General features: G+C 51.3%; 1 protein-coding gene across 1 annotated transcript; it reads left to right on the top strand.

Moving 5' to 3' along the window:
* The first annotated feature begins 5,805 nt into the window (after positions 1-5,805).
* Pygm (glycogen phosphorylase, muscle associated) lies at positions 5,806-22,470 on the top strand. The gene is given in 20 exon segments (XM_028853718.2): positions 5,806-6,126; positions 7,129-7,230; positions 7,305-7,383; positions 7,463-7,566; positions 7,872-8,003; positions 9,512-9,623; positions 9,716-9,798; positions 10,166-10,309; positions 10,565-10,657; positions 10,856-11,014; positions 11,144-11,307; positions 11,697-11,811; positions 12,322-12,423; positions 12,784-12,931; positions 14,009-14,067; positions 14,173-14,314; positions 15,035-15,242; positions 21,574-21,708; positions 21,871-21,937; positions 22,049-22,470. Coding segments are annotated over 20 exon segments (2,541 nt in total). The 5' UTR covers positions 5,806-5,883; the 3' UTR covers positions 22,199-22,470.
* The last annotated feature ends 103 nt before the right edge of the window (positions 22,471-22,573 follow it).

Here is a 22,573-nt window from a genome sequence, read left to right as displayed (position 1 = left end):
GTGTGTTGGACTACATTCAGAGCTGTCTTGCTGTGTGCTGTGCCGTGGGTTGGATTAGAAAAGGAGAGTAGGGGCTGGGTTGATAGCAGGGAGGAGCAGTCCTGAGGGAGGACCTGTGCTGGAGAACAACAGGTCAGATAGGCTGTGCTGATGGCTGAGTAGACTTGGGGGCAGTACAAAGGGTTACATGGCCCCAGCATGCTGGCCACAATTGTGTGAGGTGCTCATATGGATAACAACCTGTGGTTATTGGTGACCAGAGCTCTGGCCACTGCAGCCCTCCAGGGGACAGTGCAGGCCAACGCAGCCCTAGATGGGGGTGCAGAGGCTGGAAATAAATGATGGTGGGGGGAAGAAAAGAAATGATGGTGCTGTGACAGATGCAGCCAAGTATTAGAGCCTGTGTTTGATTCTTTGAACCTACATGAAGATACTAGGTGTAAGGCTGGGTGTGGAGGTGCACCCTTTAATTCCAGCCCTTGAAAGCAGAGTCAGGAAGGCCAGTTTTAGGCCAGACAAGGGCTACATCATGAGACCCACCACATGTATGGGTTGCGTAAATTGTCAGTGGTGTCTTAGGGTTTCTATTGCTGTGAAGAGACACCATGACACAAGAACAACATTTAATTGTGGTGGCTTGCTTAACAGTTCAGAGGTTCAGTCCATTATGGTCAGGAGCGTGGCAACAGACGTGCTGGAGCTGAGAGTCCTCTATCTTGCAGGCAACAGGAAGTGGACTGAGATTACTGGGCGGTATCCTGAGCATAGGCAACCTCAAAGCCCACCCCCACAGTGACATACTTCCCCCAACAAGACCATACCCAATTGGGCAAAGCCACACCTAATAGTGCCATTCCCACGAGATTATGGGGGCCAATTACATTTCAAGTACCACAGTGGGTTTTTATAAAGAGAAAAGTGCCACAAAATTGGGTGAGTGAGCATGAGTATGAGATGAAAACAAATGAAATCCTCAAGAACTAAACAAATCCAGGTGTGGTAACAGTCTGGGAAGACAGGAGACAAACAGATTGCTTCAGCTCACTGGCCCGCTGCTCTAGCCTAGGACAGTGAGGATGTGGTTTTTGTTTGTTTGTTTGTTTGTTTTTTTGTTTTTCGAGACGGTTTCTCTGTGTAGCTTTGCGCCTTTCCTGGGACTCGCTTTGGAGACCAGGCTGGCCTCGAACTCACAGAGATCTGCCTGCCTCTGCCTCCGCCTCCCGAGTGCTGGGATTAAAGGCGTGTGCCACCACCGCCCAGCGAGGATGTGTTTCAAAGCTGGTAAATATTCCTGAGGTGGATGCTGGGAGTTGTTCTCTAGTCTCCATGTGCATCCACACACAACAATGAGCACATATATACAATGAAAATAGCTTAAAAGTGGTTTTCTGTTTGTTCTTTTGCCTAAAATCCTGTGTTCTATCATCCCCATCTCTTCCCTACCCCCAGAAAAATTAAAAGTCTGGACATGGTGGCACATGCCTCTGATTCTAGGAGGTGGGGGAAGGTCCATCAGAAGTTGAAGGTTAGCCTAGGCTTCGTGAGATCCTGTCTCAAACTAAAATTTGATGAACCAAGCCTGGTGTATGCTTTGATCCTAGCACTTGGGAGGCAGAGGCAAATGAATGGATTCCCGAGCTCAAAACCAACCTGGTGTATATAGTTTCAGGTCAGCCAGAACTATGTAGTGAAATCTGCCTAAAAATCGCTGTGAAGAACCAGAACCGCCATTGTGTTGTGATACTTATTACGATGGTTCAGTAGGAAAGCACTTGCTGGGCAAGCATGAGGGTCTGACCAGATTCTAGGAACCTGGACCCCCCATAATTTAGCTGTTGGGACAGGAGGACAGATCGAGTGCTGATCACTATCCTAGCTCCAGGTTCAGTAAGACCCTGTCTCAGGAACAAGGTGGAGAGTGATACAAGGACACCTCACCTCTAGCAAACGCGCGCGCGCGCGCGCGCGCGCGCACACACACACACACATAAGTCAGAGAGGCCCCCAAATGATACAAACAAACCTGCTGTTTGCTCACCAGAACTAAACGGCAAGACTAGTGTTGAACCACATACACAGAAGACAGACCAAAAGCTGGAAGTGGGTATGGAAACGAACTCTGGTGAGAAGGCACTATGCAGGCTGGTGGGAGAGAACTGTCATCAGTTTTACTCAGCTGTGGATGCGTGCAATAGGGAAAAAGTCTCTTGGAGGTAGTTAACCACTTCGGAATTTGAGGCCTCCACAGGAAGAAATTCACATTTGGTACTGTAAGCTGAGTTAAATGCTCATGGTTGGGGAAGTTGCAGGCCCTACTGGGAAGTGACTGCTGTAAATCTATGACATGAACTGAATGGTCTCATCAAACTGCCTTCTGAATAACTGTGGCGATAGGTTAGTGTTGAGGTCAACTTTAATTCACGGAGATCGGCGTACCCTTGAGTCCTGGGATTAAAGGTGTGTGCCACCATGCCCAGCTGATGTGCTTTAGTATGTGTACATGTATGCCATGTGCAGTTGCCTGGGGATGGCAGAAGAGGGCATTGGGTCCTCTGGAGCTGGAGTACAGGCTTTTGGGACCAAAACTTAAGGCCCCAGGAAGAGCTTCACGGGCCTTTTTTTTTTCTTTCCCTTTTTTTGGTGTTTTGAGACAGGGTTTCTCTGTGTAACAGCTCTAGCTTTCCTGAAACTTGCTTTGTGGATCCACCTGTCTCTGCTGGGATTAAAGGCCTGCGCCACCACACCCGGCCGGCCTCAGGTGCTCTTTTAACTGCTGGGCCATCTCTCTAGCCCGTAAGCTTCATTTTGCATGGGAGGGAGTGGACGCAGTGGTAACTGCAAATATTCCTAACTGGTCAGAATGCTGAGTCATGAATGATATATTCCTATCACCCCAAGGCATTGGAGAACATGGCTTAAGAGGGGACAGGAAGAAGAAAGGAAGCAGAGGATAGAGTGGGGTGTTGTGGGGTGCCATTTTCAGGGCATGGCATGGCTGTGGCAGCTTTGAGCTCCCAGCAGCTGTGGTTACCTGCACAAGATTGGTTTTGCCAGTGTCCTGTCATGGGAAGGGAAGAGATTGACAAGGTCCTGCTACTCCCTGATGCTCTATGGGTAGTTGAATGGTTGCTGGGAGAGGGAAGGGACATTTTCTGCAGTGGTGTGGCCACTGGTAAGGAGTTCACAACTGTCTCTAACTCCGGGATCCAGACACCCTCGTACAGGCAAAATACCAATAGAAGAAGAAAAAAAAGGTATGGGGAGTGAATATGATCAAAATACATTACAATACATGCATGAAAGTAATGAAAACCATTACATATAATTAATGATGCTAATAAACATCTAAAAAAGTGTATGAAAGACTAAAATGTGGCTGACAAGATGTTTCACTGGGTAAAAGCACAAGCCTGATGACCCGAGTTTGGTCCCTGGAACCCAAGGTGGAAGGAGAGAATCAACTTGCCAGAATTGTCCTTTGACCTCTGTGTGTGCACCGTGTGCACCCCACACTCACACAATAGTAAGCACAGTTTTAAAAAACTGAAGAAGTAGAGGTGGAGGTGTAGCTCATGCCGGAGCACTTGCCTGGCACTGAACAGTAGAGGAAAGAGTCAGTGCTCTGTTCCCACTCCATCTGTGTAAGCATCTGTGTGTTCTTCCTGGCTTCCAGATTTGATAACCTGGCTCCAGGAAACAGCAGCAGGGCATTGTGCCAGTGGTAGGGGCAGAGGCAGAGCTTAGCCTGAAGACTTGCAGGTTAGGCCACACACTGAGCTGTTTGAGGACTGCAGAACCCTGCCTGCCCGAGGTCAGAAAGTTCTCAGAAGCAGTGTGGCTGTCCCAGAACCAGGTTCATTCAGTAGTACGCTGTAGCTGTTTAACTCTGACCCTCGGAGTAGAATACCCAGTTCCTCCCCTCAGTCAGCTTGCTACCCTGGGGGTGCAGCCAGCTTTTGAAATAGCCTGAGGGCCTAGGTTCTGTTTCCTCAAAGAAGCAGAGGGGCCTCCCCTGCCCCTATCCCCACCTGCAAGTTAGGAGGCAGCAGCTGATGAGGCAGGAATTTTGTTCAAGAGTATATATGCATTTGATAAAGGAGTCCAAGATTCAGCTGGGTAAAACAACCAGCCTAAGGACACAGTGAGAATAGAACATGAGCGGCAAATACAGCCAAAGTCTAGAGAGGAGAGCCTGGAGGACTAGGCTGTACAGATGAAATGGAGAGAAGGGACAGAATAGGCGCCTGGCAGTCACAGAACTAGGACTTAGCACACAAAATCCCTGTCCACCGTATGGCCTGGTGGGAACAGGAGGAGAAAGCCTCCAGGCACCCCTCTACCTGGCAGTGGGTCATGGGGAGACCTCAGTGCTGTTTTCCAGGGTTGGTTAGTTTGTTGGATTTTGTGGTGTTAGAAACTGAGCGCAGGGCCTAGGCCAGTACTAGAACACTGAGCCATATCCCAGCCCTCTTTGTATTATTTTGAGATTGCATCTCGGTGATTTTCCCAGGCTGGCCTTGAACACTTATCTGTAGCCCAAGCAAGACTTGAGCTCCTGGCTACTTGTGGTGACACACGCCTTTGGCCCCAAGTATTCTGGAAGCAGAAGTGGGTGGTCTCTGAGTTCAAGGCTAGCCTGTTTTACATAGTTCCTGGATGGCTAGGGATGCAGAGTGAGACCCTGCTTCAAAAGAAATAATAGAAAAATACTTGAACTTATGGTCCTGCTGTGGCTGAAACTCCAGACGGATGACACTTGATGGTGTCATGAACTGGTGGGGAATACTGTCTCACCCTTGCAGACCCACAGGACTATAGTTCCCAGTAGCCCCTGCTTCAGGCGGCAGCCTCAGCCAAAGCTGTCCTGTAACCCGACTATCCCTCTAGAAAAGGTCACTTCAGAGCTCCTTGAGAGACAGCAACAGGAGGAAGCTCAGAGCTACTGTGCTTTGGTGGGGGCGGGGTGAGACAGTGGCCCTCTACCTCAGGCATCCATCTTCCCCCACAGCACTCCCTGCAACCAGGGTCTTGGTCTTCCCTCCCCCCCCCCTTTTTTTAAATTTATTTTTATGTTCATTGGCATTTTGCCTGCACGTATGTCTGTGTGTGGGTGTCGGATCCAGAGCTGCCATGTGGCTTCTGGGAACTGAACCTGCGTCCTCTGAAAGGACCCTCGGTCTCCCTTTTCACAGCTGCCCAGCCTCTTCTGGACTAGCAGCACCCTCTGTCAGGGCACACTCTTTCTCAGCTCCTGGTTCCTCTTGCCCGTGCACAGGACTTCCCCAGCTGTGTGCAGCTGTGGACTGTGTCCCAGCCGGGTGAGGAATGGCTGTGGCCAGCTTGACAGGCACTAGAAGGGGTTGCACTCTAGGCAGATGTCACAAGCAAGCCCTGCAAAGGAGAATGTGTCCTGCACTGGTGACGATGCCTTGGCCTCTTTAAGGAGGGTCCACAGTCCAGTCCCACTTTTCATCTATAGCTCAGGAAAGAGCCTAGATTGGATAACGTCTTAGACAAAGTCTCAACCAGAATGTTTTTGGTAAGCCCCGGGCCTCCCAGAGTAGTCCAACTCTTTCTGAAGTATCCTGGCTGCAGCCTCCAAAAGCCAGGGGCCAGAAGACAAGGCCAGAAGGCTCAGGCAGCCTAGAAGTGGGTCAGCTGTGAACACGCCCCTCCCCCCTCCCCTTCCCCTCCTCTCTCCTCTCCACTTGCCCCCAAAATAGCTCCCTGAGCTTCAAGGCCAAGACCCTCCCACGTCCGGGGAGGCGTGTCATGCTGCTCTGAGCCAGGCTTTAAATCCCCTCACAGTTGGGCAGCTCCACTCCCTGGCTGGAGGCACCTAGGCCATCAGTCTGTCTAGTCCGGCCTGCCCTTCCTGCAGCCATGTCCAGGCCTCTTTCAGACCAGGATAAGAGAAAGCAAATCAGTGTCCGTGGCCTGGCCGGTGTGGAGAATGTGTCTGAGCTGAAAAAGAACTTCAACCGCCATCTGCATTTCACCCTGGTCAAGGACCGCAATGTGGCCACTCCGAGAGATTACTATTTTGCTCTGGCCCACACCGTGCGGGACCACCTCGTGGGACGTTGGATTCGCACACAGCAGCATTACTACGAAAAGGACCCCAAGGTGCTACAGTAGGGGACACCCTGGGTGGGAAATGATCTGGGAGTGAGGCCTGGCAGTGAGCGGTCCCTTCCTGAGGGCAAGTTTTCTACAGCAAAATAAATTGCTGTTTTAGGAGCCTGGGGTTGGAGGATCTAGGGGAGCTGAACAGAAAGAATATTGAGGAGGGGAGACCCATGGGTGCTCAGGGTAGGCAGGCTGCTTACACATGCACCAGACAAGGTTGGAGGGGGCTGCTGATGGGCAGGAAATGTATCCTCCTGTGGTCCAGTTTGGACCTGGCATGGAAGGACATGTCATCAAATGTGTGCATGGCACTGTCTGCTTGTGCCACAGGCAGGGCAAGGCTGGGGCAGCTGGGGTGGCAGGTATCAAGTATCTGGTAGGGTCATTGGTAAATGTCAGGAACCTAACACCCCACAACAGGAGTGGGGGAGGGGCAGGGAAGGACCCAGGAAATGGGGAGACAGGCGCCTTCAGCATCTTCATGCCTCTGTTCATCTCCGCACGGGGGGCTTGAGGGTGAAGGGGAACAGCAGCGCATGGACGAGAGATGGCAATTCCAGCCCTGAGTCACCGTGTGACCTTGAAAATGACTTTTTCCTCTGGGCCTTGGCAATGGCTTCTGGGGGAGCACTCAGAGGTGCTTCTCTATGTCCTGACTTCCTGATGGGTTACATTAGGAGGGTATGTACCTCAGAAGGGGTTCCCACTTCTCATAAGCACCTCAGTCCCCGAGATAGGCCTGGCCAGCCTCATTCTCCAAAAGAAGAAACCGAGGCCAGATGGAAAGGCATTTCAAAAGAATGTAGGGACCAGTGCCTTTCTTAGTTATTGGGCCCCAAAGCCTGAAATGGCTCCTCTGAGCAGGGAGAAAAGAACTGGTGACAGACGAGACAGGCTGGGGCCTGGCAAGGAAGACAGGAGGGGTAGAGGCCCCGTCCCAGCCATGCCTAGCTGCATGTCATTGGGTGGCCCTGATCCCTCTTCCCTGTCTCTGGGTAGAGGATCTACTACCTGTCTTTGGAATTCTACATGGGACGGACGCTACAGAACACTATGGTGAACCTGGCCTTGGAGAACGCCTGTGATGAGGCTACTTACCAGGTGGGGGAAGCACTTGCGGTTGGGGGGTTCCCATGCTGCCCCTTGGGCCTGACCGCTGCCACCCCTTCTCTCAGCTGGGCTTGGACATGGAGGAGCTGGAGGAGATCGAGGAGGATGCGGGGTTGGGTAATGGGGGCCTGGGCCGCCTGGCAGGTGAGTATATGTAGCTTGTGGGGGTGGGGAGAGGAGCCCCCCATTTGGATCCCTAATGCCCACTTCCCTGAACCCATAGCCTGCTTCTTGGACTCCATGGCTACACTGGGACTAGCTGCCTATGGCTATGGGATCCGCTATGAATTTGGGATTTTTAATCAGAAGATCTGTGGGGGCTGGCAGGTGAGCATTCCCGCCCGACCCCAACTTGGTGGTGCTCAGTCACAACAGAGAGAGGTCTCTCATCTAGTCATCCATCTCTGGGTAGGCTCAGAACCCAGCTCCCCTGACAAACATCCTTGCCTCAAAGCCAGCTGGTGACCCCTAGAACAGGTGGTCCACCCCTGCGGAATGCTTAGGGTAGAGCATGTCCCCTGCTGGATGACTCGCCAAGCCAGGGCACAGTTCCTGCTCTGTCCCGCCACTCATGGTATGTGAGTCCCTGGAGCTCACCTCGCCTGCCTACACTGTTCCCTTTGACCCTCTAGATGGAAGAGGCCGACGACTGGCTTCGCTATGGCAACCCCTGGGAGAAGGCCCGCCCCGAGTTCACGCTTCCTGTGCACTTCTATGGCCGAGTGGAGCATACCAGCCAGGGTGCCAAGTGGGTGGACACCCAGGTGAAGACGGGCACAGGTTCTGGGGGGACTCGGTGAGAGGCAGGAGGGAGGGAGCGCCTCGAGAAACAGGACCCAGGAAACGGGCCGAAGAAGGCTCTTGAACCCACAGTCTTTTCACAAAGGAGGGAACTAAGGCTCAGAGAGGTCAAGAGATTTACTGGAGGTCACACAGCCGAAGCTGGGAGATGCTAGTCAGGGTTATCAGGGAGGCCAGGCAAAGTCTCAACCCTGGAAGGAGGAGGGCACCAGCACTCTGCCCTGGCCAGCTCCTCTCCCCAACACATGATTTAGCACAGTGATTGAAGACTGTCTGCACATTTGTGCTGGGGACCCGATGAAGGGAGGCAGGAGAGAAAATGAGGCCTTTCGGGTGGAACTGGCACACTGAAAGCCACACAGCACATTGAAGGGATCTCAAAGCCCACCTTGGCGTCCCAATCCCTGGCCTGTGGCTCCTTCTTCTGACTTGTGGCTGCAGGTACCAGTCTCCTCCAGGGCTGCATGGAAGCCCTGAGACCTTCGGAAATGGTGTTTATCGCTCTTTCATCTAGGCCTGCGCCCAGTCAGGGCTGCTGCTGCATGTACCAGGTGCCCAGGCTGGAAGCTTGCAGACTGCCTCCCTTCGGTGTGCAACCTGGTGTCTGTGGGGTTGGGTAGTGGGGGCCTGGATTCCACTGCCCCATAAGGGTGTTAACAACTCAGTGTCAGGGAGGGACGGTGAGGCCCCTATAGGCAGTCCTCTGGAGGTGGCCCTGGCATTGTAGTAGCAGGTAGTTCTTTGGAGCAAATTGGTACTTATAGATTATGGGAGGTGGGGCTGGCTGGCATTGGTTACTGCTAGCTAGCCCTGTGGTCAGCTAGATATAAGACCTCTTCCAGGTTCCCTCAGCCCTCTCCTGAGTCCAGTGTGTTCTCATTTGATCAGGCCAGGCTGTAGAGCAGCCATCAACAGAGATCCACTTAGGGTTCAGTGCTTGGCACCCTCTCCCTTCCCATGGTCCCCCTGGCAGTCTAAGGAGGCAGGTGTGGGGATGTCCAGTGGGAATGCTGGAGAGGTCTTAGTACTCCTCTGCCGTGCTGAGGATTGTTCAGTCCTTGCACCTGCCTGGCAAGTGTTTTACCCCTGAGCTATATCCTCAGCTCTCTTTATTTTTCACTTGATACAGGGCCTCACTTGCCCAGGTTGGCCTCGAACTCACCCTGTAGCCTAGGCAGGCCTTGAGCTTGTGATCCTTCAGCCTCAGCCTCTCCAGTGGCTGGGATTCCAGGCCTGTACCAGCAGACCTGTCTTCTCTTTTTATAGATGAGGCTCAGAGGGTCCACAGCTTGCTCCTGGTAACCCAGCTAGTAAGCTCTGTACTGGAACTGCCTTGGACATTGGCAGAGTTCAGTGCCAGTGACTTAAGCTTCAGTTCTTCCTCGGGGAGACCCCACAAACCAGACTCAAGCACTGCTCAGGGCTGGCCCCTGGCAGCCTGTCCGGCTTCTGACTCAGGTGCTCCCTGTAGGTCGTGTTGGCCATGCCCTACGACACACCCGTGCCTGGCTATCGGAACAACGTTGTCAACACCATGCGCCTCTGGTCGGCCAAGGCACCCAATGACTTCAACCTCAAGGACTGTGAGTCCCTCTGCTGGTAGCTGGCAGCCCTGGTTACCCCTGCCTGACCCGTGCCCAGCCCCAGCCTCACCCCAGTCCACTTTGTCCCTCAGTCAACGTTGGCGGCTACATCCAGGCTGTGCTGGACCGAAACCTGGCTGAGAACATCTCACGTGTCTTGTACCCCAATGATAACGTGCGTTGCCCTTCAATCTGGAGGCTGGAAGCCCAAGTCCTTGGAGAGGGACAGGGGAGCCGGGGGTGGGGACCTTTCTAGTCCCCTTGTTTGCTGTCCCTGTGTGTCCTATCAAATCCTTTGAATCCCAAGGGAGGGGTTGGGATGTGACATTTCCTGGGAGACCCTCACAGGACTCCTAGTTCATCTATGTCTTTCTGACACCATCTGATACAGTCACTTGGTGGGGCAAAGACCCCTAGGTCCAGCGAGTGGGGGCAGTAGGGCTCTGGGACACAGTGGTAGGAGCTCTCCTGGTCACCCCCACGGCAGCTTTGGGCCTCACCCCCTGCCACCACAACTATGCTCTGCCTTGTGCCTCCCCTAGTTCTTCGAAGGGAAGGAGCTTCGACTGAAGCAGGAGTATTTTGTGGTGGCTGCCACTCTCCAGGACATCATCCGGCGCTTCAAGTCCTCCAAGTTTGGTAGCCGTGACCCTGTGCGCACAAACTTCGATGCCTTCCCCGATAAGGTAGCAGCCTGGCCCAAGGCTTCTTTCTGTCTCCCTCTCTTAAGTCCCATGGCATCTCCTTCCAGCCTCCCTTCACGGGTGAGTGGAGGCTGGACGTGCAAGATTCAGTATCTTTCCCCCTGTCAGCTGCGTCCTGCTCCAGCCGCCACCGCGCCTGGTCCCAGCCCAGCCACAGAAGGGCTCTGAAGGGGCAAGGAGCACTGGCGGTAGAGCTTGGTCTGGAATCCATCCTGACTTCCCACTCATCCCCTGCAGGTGGCCATCCAGCTCAATGACACCCACCCCTCCTTGGCTATTCCTGAGCTGATGCGGATTCTGGTGGACGTGGAACGGCTGGACTGGGACAAGGTAGGTTTCGGTCGCTTTACCCTCACAGGAGCCACTTTGCCTCCAGCGTCTCCTTCCCAGTATGAGGTGGAAGGACAGCAGCAGACCGAACAAAGACTGTGGACCGGAGGGCTGCTTGAAACCCAGCTGGGCCCTGGTGGCGCCGCAAGCTGCGCAGTGTGTGGAGAACATATCTTGACTTCTTGCCTTGTATGCCAGGCCTGGGACGTGACCGTGAAGACCTGTGCATACACCAACCACACAGTGCTGCCGGAAGCCCTGGAGCGCTGGCCAGTGCACCTCATGGAGACACTGCTGCCCCGGCACCTGCAGATCATTTATGAGATCAACCAGCGCTTTCTAACGTGAGCTGGGGCGGTGTGGGAGTGGGTCCCCAACCTTGAAGTCAGGAAGCCTATGGGCTGAGTCTCTGCGGGAGGGGGATTGGAGGCTAAGGTTCCTGGGTCCGGATCTTAGTCTCAGCTCTGGGCTTTTTGGGGGGTGCAGCGGGTGGCGGCCGCATTCCCCGGGGACGTAGACAGGCTGCGGCGCATGTCCCTGGTGGAGGAGGGCTCAGTGAAGCGCATCAACATGGCACACCTGTGCATTGCCGGCTCGCACGCAGTCAACGGTGTGGCTCGCATCCATTCGGAGATCCTCAAGAAAACCATGTGAGCCTCTCTCTCCCCAAGCCCCGCCCACACCACTCTTCCGCAGCGTATGGACCCCGCCCCTTCACATGGCACCAAACAGGGTCTCCTGGGCTGATCCCTCACCTGAGCGCGTCAGTTCTAGCCTTCCGCTCTGTGGTCACTCAGGGCGGGCTTAGTAGCAAGCACCCATAATGCTGAGCCGTGTCATCCACCTCAGGGGTTACCCATTCTTATAACACACTAGCCCCCTTCCAGTACAGTCCTGTTCCAGATGACCCCCTCTTACACACAGCACCCCAACCTGCACCTGCATCCAAGCCTCTTTCAGGAAAAAAACAGAGTAGGGGGCCGAGTGGGAGGGCTCTGCAGAGGTGAACGGTGACCCCTCATTCAACCCCAACCTGCAGCTTCAAGGACTTTTATGAACTGGAGCCTCATAAGTTCCAGAACAAGACCAATGGCATCACCCCTCGGCGCTGGCTGGTTCTGTGCAACCCTGGGCTGGCAGAGGTCATTGCGGAGGTGAGAGGTCACTGTAGAGCTGATAGGATCAGTACAGGTCACTATCAGACCGTCGAGTGGGTAGCTCCCTGTACAAAGGCCCCCGCTGAGGGCTACAATCCTGTACTGTGTTCCCAAGGCTAGTGTCCACCTGAGGGAGAGGCTCTGCTCTCTTACTGGAACAAGCTCGCCCTGTGGCTAATGGGGGCCCTGGCTACAGAGGCCAGCCTGCTGGAGTTAGTCACAGTTTAATGTTGTCATATCTGAAGTGAGACTGCAAAGGGGCAGGTGTCTGGTGGGGAGGCTGGAGGTCCTGCCAACAGGAGGAGAGGCGAGAGGTCAGGAGGCCTGCTGGGGTCAGGTGGAGCAGCCACCAAAGGGCTCAGGGTCAGTGTAGGATGAAGATGGATGTATCCGCCGCGCTCTGGCTAGGAAGCGTTGGGAGGAGAAATCCGAGGTGGAAGGGTCTATCTAGCCTGGAGGAGGAGAGCCAGGATTGGGTGGTCTTAGCCGAAAGCTGTATTCCCACAGCGCATTGGAGAGGAGTACATCTCGGACCTGGACCAGCTGCGCAAACTGCTCTCCTATGTGGATGATGAATCCTTTATCCGGGATGTGGCCAAAGTGAAGCAGGTGGGGAGGACTGCAACCTGGGACTCCTGCGGGGGGGGGGGGGGGGGGGGGGGGGGGCGTGGCGTGGCGGGGGAGGGTTTAGCATCTGGAGAGGACAGGAGTGGCAACCATCTCTCCTACCAGACTCAGCCATTGGTGGGAGTCAGTGGTGGAAGGCAGCATCTGCTATCATTGAGAGGATGCTGGCATAGATTAATAATGTCTGCCTTGGTGCAGGGGTTGAGGGAAGTAGCAGTAGGCGAGCTTCCTATCATCTGTTTTCCTGGGCCTGAGTGAGTGGAAAACAATGGGACTAGAGAGCTTTTTTTTTTTTTTTAAGCTGAAGCCCCTTGGTGAGCCCTCTGTCTCTTCAATCTGCAGGAAAACAAGTTGAAGTTCTCTGCATACCTCGAGAGGGAATACAAAGTCCACATCAACCCCAACTCCCTCTTCGACGTCCAGGTGAAAAGGATTCATGAATATAAGCGCCAGCTTCTCAACTGCCTTCACATCATCACCCTGTATAACCGTGAGTGGCTGGGACCCCACCCAACTGAGTCCCCAACTCTGGGCATCTCTCAGCGTACCACCAATGGCTGAATCAGTGTCTCCTGGGGTCTGGTGACTACCTTTAGGATGGGGTGTTATTCCCACATCTTAGTTTCTTTTCCTGTTGCTGTCATAAGATTCCCCGACAAAAGCAATCGAGGGAAAAGGATTTGTTTGGCTCCGTGTTCTAGGTTACAGTCTGTCCTTGTGGGGAAGTCAGGCCAGCAGGGGCTTGAAGCAAGCAGTCACATTGCATCTACAGTCAGGAGTAAAGAGCGATGGATTAATGATGCATGCCAGTGGCTCTCTCTCTCTCTCTCTCTCTCTCTCTCTCTCTGTCTCTCTCTCTCTCTCTCTCTGTCTCTCTCTTTCTCTCTCTCTCTCTGGGACAGGTTCTCACTATGTCGTCCCAGCTTACCTGGAATTTACTGTGTAGAACAGGCTGTCCTTGAGCTCACAGAGACCTGCCTGTCTCTGCCCTCCAATGCTAGTGCTGAAGGCATACACCATCATGCCAGATCCTCCATTCTTTTATAAATTTTATTTTACGTTTACTTATCTATTGTATGTTTGTGTGTACGTGTGCATGCCATGATGCAACATGCCTGTGGAGAACAACTTTCACAAGTTAGTTCTCTCCGTGCGCCTTGTGCATCGCAGGGATTGAACTCTGGTCATCAGACCTGGCCCCGGTGCCTCTACCTGCTAAACCATCTCTCTGCCCCTGCTCTCTCCACGCTCACACAGTACAGAATCCCCGTAGGGAAAAGTGCCACCCACAATGGGCAGGATTTCCCACTTCCATTAATATAACCAAGACAATCCCTTACAGACATGGTCAGAGTTCTGCCTCCCCCTCCCCCGAGGGGATTCTAGAGTTTGTCAAGTTGACAGCATTAACCGTCATACCCCGCGTCACAGAACAAACTGAGGTTCAGAGAAGGAGACCTGATGGACAGAGAGCAAAGTGACCAGCCCAGGCCAGCACTGCCCATGGCCCAGCCCTAGCCCTGGCTGCCATGTTGGTAAGTGCCCCTGATGCCTCTCTTCTCCACAGGCATCAAGAGGGAGCCCGGTAGGTTCATGGTGCCAAGGACTGTGATGATCGGAGGCAAGGTGAGAAACCCAGGGCAGACTGGCCCTGGCTCTTGAACATATGCCTGGATGGCCACAAGACCAAGGTGTGGGAGGGCTGAAGTGCTGACCCAGACTGCCCCACAGGCTGCACCTGGGTACCACATGGCCAAGATGATCATCAAGCTCATCACTGCCATTGGGGATGTGGTCAACCACGACCCTGCGGTGGGAGACCGCCTCCGAGTCATCTTCCTGGAGAACTACCGAGTCTCACTGGCCGAGAAAGGTGGGTGCTGCGGTGGCTGCCTGGGAACTCTGACTAGCTCGGTCCCAGAGCAGGCATTAGCCATCTTTCCCTGACCTGTGGTCAGGATAGAGAAGAAATTGGAGGGGCTGGAGAGATGGCTCAGTGGTGAAGAGCACTGGCTGCTCTTCCAGATGACCTGGGTTCAATTCTCATCACCCACATGGCAGCTCACAACCTTCTGTAATTCCAGTCCTAAGAGATCTGATACCCTCTTCTGGTCTCTACAGGCCACAATGCATGTGGTACATATACATGCTGGCAAAACGCCCATCCACATAAAATAAAATGAAAATTATTCAAAAAATAATAAGATGGAAAATGATTGAGGAAGACTCTAGGCATCCACCTCTGGCCTTACACGCATGCATGCACACGCACACACTGTACGTGTACAAGGAAACTAAACAAAACCTGAAAAGCATAGCAAAGAAAGACCACACAGTGAGTTTAAGGCCAGCCTGATCCACATCGTGAGTTCCAGGTTAGCCAGGGCTATATTGTGAAACACTGTCAAAACAACCATAAAAACCATGGCGGGATAGGGTTCAGGTTGGAATCAATAAAAGGCAGTGGGTTGGGGGTGAGAGACTTGGGTGGAAAAATCTCAGGGGTTGGGGTAGAGAGGTGCCTGAATCTATCTAGGCCCTACTCCAGCCTGGCCGGGCTGTTCCTGGGACTGACCTTGTGTTCCTCCTGCAGTGATCCCTGCTGCCGACCTCTCAGAGCAGATCTCCACCGCGGGCACCGAGGCCTCAGGCACTGGCAACATGAAGTTCATGCTCAATGGGGCTCTGACCATCGGCACCATGGACGGTGCCAACGTGGAGATGGCAGAGGAGGCGGGGGAGGAGAACTTCTTCATCTTCGGCATGCGGGTGGAGGACGTGGAAAGGCTGGACCAGAGAGGGTATGGGGTCAGGACCACCGGAGTGGGTGGTTTACAGTCAGGAGGCAGGCTGGGAGAGGCTGGCCAACCTGTGCAGCATCTTAGTCACGCCTGCCGGGATTCTGGAAAACTCAAAAGGGAGCTTGCGGCAAACAAGGCTAAAGAAAAGAGGAAGTAACAGGACGGGAGGAAAAGAAAGCGGAAATCACGTAGTTCTGAAATTGAAAGTAAAATTAAACCATTGGCTTTCTCTCTGGCAACCATGGCAGAGAGAGACAAAGGCTTATATTGATCCTTCAAAGGAAACACATCCTTGGTATTACATCTTTTTTTTTTTTTTTTTTTTTTTTTTTTTTTTTTTTTTTTAATTTTCAAGACAGGATTTCTCTGTGTAACAGCCTGGGCTGTTCTGGAACTCCTTTTTTGTAGACCAGGCTGGCCTTGAACTTACGGAACTTACAGAGCTCTGCCTCTGCCTCTCCAGTACTTACCCAGCTTGACATTACATCTTAAATGTTTTAATTAATCACTGATTGTTAAAATGGAGCCTCACTTTGGGGCTTACTCTGCTCTTGGAATCCCTGGGCTCAAACAATCCTCCCTCTGCCTGTGCCTCTGCCTCTTAAGTGCTTGATTGCTAAAGTGTGCACATAGCTAAAATAGAGTTTTATTATATATATGTATGTGTATATGTATGTATTTTTAATATTTTATTTTATGTGTATAGATGTCCTGCTTGTATATATGTCTGTGTGTGGCATGCCTACTTGTACCTATAGAGTCCAGAAGAGGACATTGGATCTCCTGGAATTGGAATTACAGATGGTTGTAAGCTGCCATGTGGGTCCTGGGAATTGAACCCAGGTCCTCTGGAAGAGTAGCCAGTGCTCTTAACTACTGAGCCATCTCTCTAGCCCCATATACATATTTTTTTTGAAACAAAGTCTTTTTTTCAAGACAGGGTTTTTCTTTTCTTTTCTTTTCTTTCTTTTTTTTTTTTTGTGATATATATTTTTTATTTTACAATACCATTCAATTCTACATATCAGCCATGGGTTCCCCTATTCTCCCCCCTCCCACGCCCTCCCCTTACCCCCAGCCCACCCTCCATTCCCACCTCCTCCAGGACAAGTCCTCCCCCGAGGACTGTGATCAACTTGGTAGACTCAGTCCAGGGAGGTCCAGTCCCTTCCGCCCAGACTAAGCCAAGTGTCCTGCATAAGTTCCTGGTTTCAAACAGCCAATTCATGCATTGAGCACAGACTTGGTCCCACTGCCTAGTTGCCTCCCAAACTGATCAAGCCAGTCAACTGTCTCACCTATTCAGAGGGCCTGATCCAGCTGGGGCCCCTCAGCCTTTGGTTCATAGTTCATGTGTTTCTATTCATTTGGCTATTTTTTTTCAATAATTGAGTAAAACTGAAATTTATTATAAGCCACAGTCGTCCTAGGACCTCCATGCTATATATATATATATAGCCTTTATGGTTCTATGGGTTGTGGTCTGATTGTTCATTTTATATCTAGAATCCACCAATGAGTGAGTACATACCATAACTGTCTTTCTGGGTTTGGGTTACCTCACTCAGGATGATTTTTTCTAGTTCCATCCATTTGCCTGCAAATTTCATGCTTTCATTGTTTTTCTCTGCTGAGTAGTACTCCATTGTGTATATGTACCACATTTTTTCATCCATTCTTCCGTTGATGGCATCTAGGCTGTTTCCAGGTTCTGGCTATTACAAATAGTGCTGCTATGAACATAGATGAGCATGTATCTTTATGGTATGTATCAGCATTCTTTGGGTATATGCCCAAGAGTGGTATGGCTGGGTCTTGAGGTAGTTCGATTCCTAATTTTCTGAGAAACCGCCATACTGATTTCCACAGTGGTTGTACAAGTTTACATTCCCACCAACAGTGGAGGAGTGTTCCCTTTGCTCCACATCCTCTCCAACATTGGTTGTCATTGGTGTTTTTGATCTTAGCCATTCTAACAGGTGTAAGGTGGTATCTCAGAGTCGTTTTGATTTGCATTTCTCTGATGATTAAGGATGTTGAGCATTTCTTTAAATGTCTTTCAGCCATTTGTAGTTCTTGTTTTGTGAATTCTCTGTTTAGCTCTTTAGCCCATTTTTTAATTGGACTGTTCAGTGCTCTGATGTCTAGTTTCTTGAGTTCTTTATATATTGTGGAGATCAATCCTCTGTCAGATGTGGGATTGGTGAAGATCTTTTCCCAATCTGTTGCTGTCTTTTGTCTTATTGACTGTGTCTTTTGCCCTGCAAAAGCTTCTCAGTTTTGAGAGGTCCCATTTATTAATGGTTGTGCTCAGGGTCTGTGCTGTCGGTGTTTTATTTAGGTCTTTTTTTCAAGACAGGGTTTTTCTTTTCTTTTCTTTTCTTTTCTTTTTTTTTTTTAAAGATTTATTTATTATGTATACAGTGTTCTGTCTGCACATATCCCTGCAAGCCAGAAGAGGGCACCAGATCTCATTACAGATGGTTGTGAGTCACCATGTGGTTGCTGGGAATTGAACTCAGGACCTTTGGAAGAACAAGCAGTGCTCTTAACCTCTGAGCCATCTCTCCAGCCCAAGACAGGGTTTTTCTATGTAGCCCTAGCTATCCTGGAACTCACGATATAGACCAGGCTGGCCTCAACTCAGAGATCACCTGCTTCTGCCTCTCCAGTGCTTAGATTAAAGGTGTACGCCACCACCACTCAGCTGAAACAAGGTCTTTCTAAGCAGTATGATGTGTATTTTGTTGTTGTTCAGACTCAGCCTCTCCAGGTAGTGAAGGCTAGCCTGTGGCTGCACTCTCAGACACTATGCTTTAATTTATAAGTAATCCAGGATAGCCTTGAACCTCAGTCTTCTTCCTACCTCAGCCTCCAAGATTCCAGGATTATAGGCCTGTGCCATCATGTAGTCTTGGGGATCAAGTCAGGGCTTAAGGCATGCCTGGCAACACTCTCCACTGGGCTATCTATCTAGACATCTTCTCATTTTTAGACTTACTTATTTCATTTTGTATGTGGAAGTGTTTTGCCCCAATGTGTGTCCATGTAGCACATGCTTGCCTCGTGCCCTTGGAGGCCAGCAGAGGGGTTGGGAACTCGAATTACAGGTGGTTGTGAGCTGCCATTGGGTGCTGGAAACGTGGGTCCCCTACAAGAACAAGTATTCTTTTAACTGCTGAGCCATCTCACCAGCCCACATGTGATTTAAAAAAAAAAAAAGTTTTACTTTTGTTATTTTTATTTGTGTTTATGTGTGTGTGTGTCTATGTGAGTGAATGCCCCATGTGTGCAGGGGCCAGAAGGAGGTGTGGACCTCCTGGGGCTAGATTTTCAGATGGTTGTGAGCCAATTGCTGTGGATGCTGGGACAGAACTCAGGTCCTCTGAAACAGCAGCAAGCACTCTTCACCATTAAGCCATCTTTCCAGGCCCCACATTGGGAGTTTTTTAAATAAAAATAATGCTTGGGCTGGGGAATAGATCTGCTGGTCAAGTGTCATTTCTACCACAAGCCTGAGGCTGCCAGTTTGATTCCAGAACCCACATAAAAGCCAGAGGTGCTCCCAGCTCTGGGGAAGTAGAGAGGCCAGCCTGGCCTACTCAGCAAGTTCCAGGCCAGTGAGAGACCCTATCTCAAAAACTCAAGGAACTTGAGGAACACCCAAAGTTGACCTCTGGCCTTCACACACACACACACACACACACACACACACACACACACACACACACACACACAAATATGTGGTCACTAACTGGAAAAATACAAGGCTGGGGAGATAGCTCAGTAGATAGTGCCTCCTCTGAGGACCAGAGCTTGGATTCCCCAGCACCCAGATAAAAGCCAGGCATAGCAAAGACAGGAAAACCCCAAAGCCAGCCAGCCAGCTAGGCTAGCTGAATCAGAGTTCAGTGCGAGACCATGCCTCAGGAAATAAAAGATATCCAGTGTCTGCCTCTGGCTTCAACACACACATGCACACATACCCCCACTCACCCCCACCCCACATGGACACACATACATACCACAAACAAATGAGAACTATAAAACAACATCAACGACAGTAACTGGAATCCATAATCTCACATGTCTCATGTAGCCCAGGATGCCTTAACTCCTTTCCTCTAGCTTCCACCCTGGAGCACTGGGGTCATAAATGTGCCCCACACCAGGCCCTCAGATTTGTAAATGCTTGTTTAGTGTTCCATGCTACAGCCAAGCTATGTGGGTTTTATTGTTGTTGTTGTTGTTTTTGCTGTTTTTTTTTTAACCTTTATTTTTATTTTATGTGTCTGGGTGTTCTGCCTGCATGTATGTCTATATGCCATGTTCATGTAGTACCCACAGAGGCCAGGAGAGGGTGTTGGATCCCCTGGAGCAGGAATTACAGGCAGTTGTGAGCTGCCATGTGGGTGCTAGGAATTGAACCCGGGTCCTCTGGAAGAGCAACTTTTAAAGGCCGAACCATCTCTCCAGCTCCCCAGCCAAGCTATGTTGTAACCAATTCCCAAACCCAGGACATTAAAATTGACCTGTTGCTATAAATGTTAACTGCAGTGAGCAACCTTCCCCACCAATGCCCAGATGTCTGATTATTCTCTTCAGAATTATTAGGAAAGCCAGATCTTGTGGCTCTTGCATTTAGACCCAGCACTTGGGAGGCAGAGGCAGGAAGGTCACTGTTGAGTTTAAGGCCAGCCTGGTCTACACAGCAGGTTCTGAAACATCCAGGATTATATAATGAGACCTTGTCTCAAAACAAACAAACAAACAAAAAACAAAAGTTAGGCTATAGCCACTGCTCAGTCCACTGTTGGATGTACTGTGCAAAACAAAGTGATCTTTATTTGGTAGGGGGCAGGCTAATTTTGGGATAAACATTAGGAGGCGAATACATGGGATCAAAAAGTAAGTTCCTGGGCTGGGCAGATAGCTCAGTGGGTCAACGTGCTTGTGGTGTGGTCTGGTGACCCGAGCTTGTTTCCCAGACCCATGTAAATGTAGTAGCACAAGCATATGTAATCGCAGCAAGCCTGAAGGGAGGGGAGGTGGAGACAGGAGACTCAGAAGCCGGCAGGCCAGCTGGCAGTGCTAAGGGAGCAAGGTGAAAAGCTGACTCAGAAGCAAGGGGAAAAGCAAAGCGAGGAGACACAAAGCTTGTCCTCTGACCTCCACATGCATGGCGAGGCATGCTCACCACCCCCAATACACAGATCTCTGAGTTCCAGGCCAGCCTGGTCTACAGAGTGAGTTCCAGGACAGCCAGGGTTACACAGAGAATCCCTCTCTTGAAAAACCAAAGAAAGAGTGTGTTCCTAAGCTTCTGCCACAGATTTTCAAATGCTTCTGGAAGGTTGGTACCAGTTTACATTCCAGCAACAGCTTCAGAGAGCTGGCATTCGCTGCCGAAAGGGCTCTTTCCTAGAAATTTCTGACTTGGAGTGGGGCATGGTGGTGCGCACCTGTAATCCCCACACTCTGGAGGCAGAGGCAGGTGCATCTCCTTGAGTTTGAAGCCACTCTGTTCTACATGCAGAGTTCTGGGCCAGACAGGGCTATATGGGGAGACCCTGCCTAAGAAAGAAATCCCAGATTTTGCTTTCTGGGCCCTAATGCATTTAATGAGATTTGGGATGTTCAAGACCAGACTTCTGACTTCAGACCAATTCTGACTGCAGAGTACTGGGTAGCGTGCCAGTGTGGAGGCTGTGCACAGGCCAGGGGAGTCACAAGGTAGGGCAGCGCAAGGACCTGGATCACCGTGGAAGGGGAACTCTGTTGTTGATCCTGACAGTGAGCCCGGGAGAGAGGGTTTAAGATGGGAGTGGATGATTGTTACCTTGAAAACGAGAGAAAGCGGAGAGTGAGCTTGGCCTGACTGTGTGAGTTTAAGGGGCACTCCTGAGGATATGCCTATCAGAGGTGGGCATGGGATGATAGAAAAAGACATTCATAGAAGGTTTTGTTTTGGTTTTGTTTTTGTTTTTTGGTGATGCTGGGGATGGAACCCAGGGCCTCTCACATTCAGGCAAGCACTCTGACACTGGGAAGAACTGTCCTTGCTGGAGCCAAGACTTGTCTATTTTTTTTCCCTTTTCTAAAATTATAGGTGTATGTTTGTGTGTGCACAGGTGCACTGAGCCATCTCTCCAGCCCCAGATTTGTCTTTCCTGGCTCCTTTGGGCCAGAGTGTCTTCATCTACAAAGTGGATGAAGAAAAGCTAAGTGCAATGTGGCAGCTGTGGAGGCCTTGAGCCTTAGCTCTTCTCAGGTTTTCTCTGTGAAGCTGGGGACCCTTTGCAGGGAGCTGACCACAGGTGTGCTCTGGCAGGTATAATGCCCAGGAGTACTATGACCGAATTCCTGAGCTTCGGCAGATCATCGAACAGTTGAGCAGTGGCTTCTTCTCCCCGAAACAGCCCGACCTGTTCAAGGACATTGTCAACATGCTCATGCACCATGACCGGTGAGCTGGCTGGCCAGGCTACATGGAGGCTCATGAATGAACGGCTTGGGTGGGTGGGGAGGCTGCCCATGGTTGCCGCTTCATTCACTCCAATTGTCTGCTGCACCCAGAAGGACTTGGCCCTTAACCTCACAGAGCTCTGGTCTCTCCATTCCCCTCCAGGTTTAAAGTCTTTGCAGATTACGAGGACTACATTAAGTGCCAGGACAGAGTCAGTGAGTTATACAAGGTGAGGGGCCTTGGGTCAGGGGCTGGCAGGGCTTTGACTCTGGCTGGGATGAAGGAGAATGGGGCCGGTCTGCTGACAGTGTGAACCTAGAGATTCCCTTCCTGTCTTCAGAACCCAAGGGAGTGGACACGGATGGTGATCAGGAACATTGCCACTTCTGGCAAGTTTTCCAGCGACCGCACCATTGCCCAGTATGCCCGGGAGATCTGGGGTGTAGAGCCTTCTCGCCAGCGCCTGCCAGCCCCGGATGAGAAGATCTGATCTTCCACACCAGACCCCACATCTGCCCTTGTGTCTGTTTGCAATTACCGGGATCAGACTTGCTTTTCATCCAGAGGGTGGGCCCCTGGAATACTACTCTGCCCTCCCCATTTTGGAGCCCTCTGTCATCAGTCTCTAGGTCCTGGTGCCCAGTGTGATTAAGGACACTGCCCTCTTCTTTCCCCTCAACTCCCTACCCCTCCTATTTATGAATGGGGTCTGACCAAGTGCACCCACTCCCCAATAAATCGACTCTCCCTGAGTTTCCTTACTTCCCTCTCTGTTGCAAAATATTTTTAGCTCTCGGAGAGCTTAACAGCTGCTGCGCAACCATCTCCTTATCCTCCCCCTTCCCCCCCCACCGCAACACACACC

Source organism: Peromyscus leucopus, chromosome 1, assembly GCF_004664715.2.
Source record: "Peromyscus leucopus breed LL Stock chromosome 1, UCI_PerLeu_2.1, whole genome shotgun sequence".
Classification (NCBI taxonomy): Eukaryota; Metazoa; Chordata; class Mammalia; order Rodentia; family Cricetidae; genus Peromyscus; species Peromyscus leucopus.
This window is presented reverse-complemented; position numbering and strand designations above follow the sequence as displayed.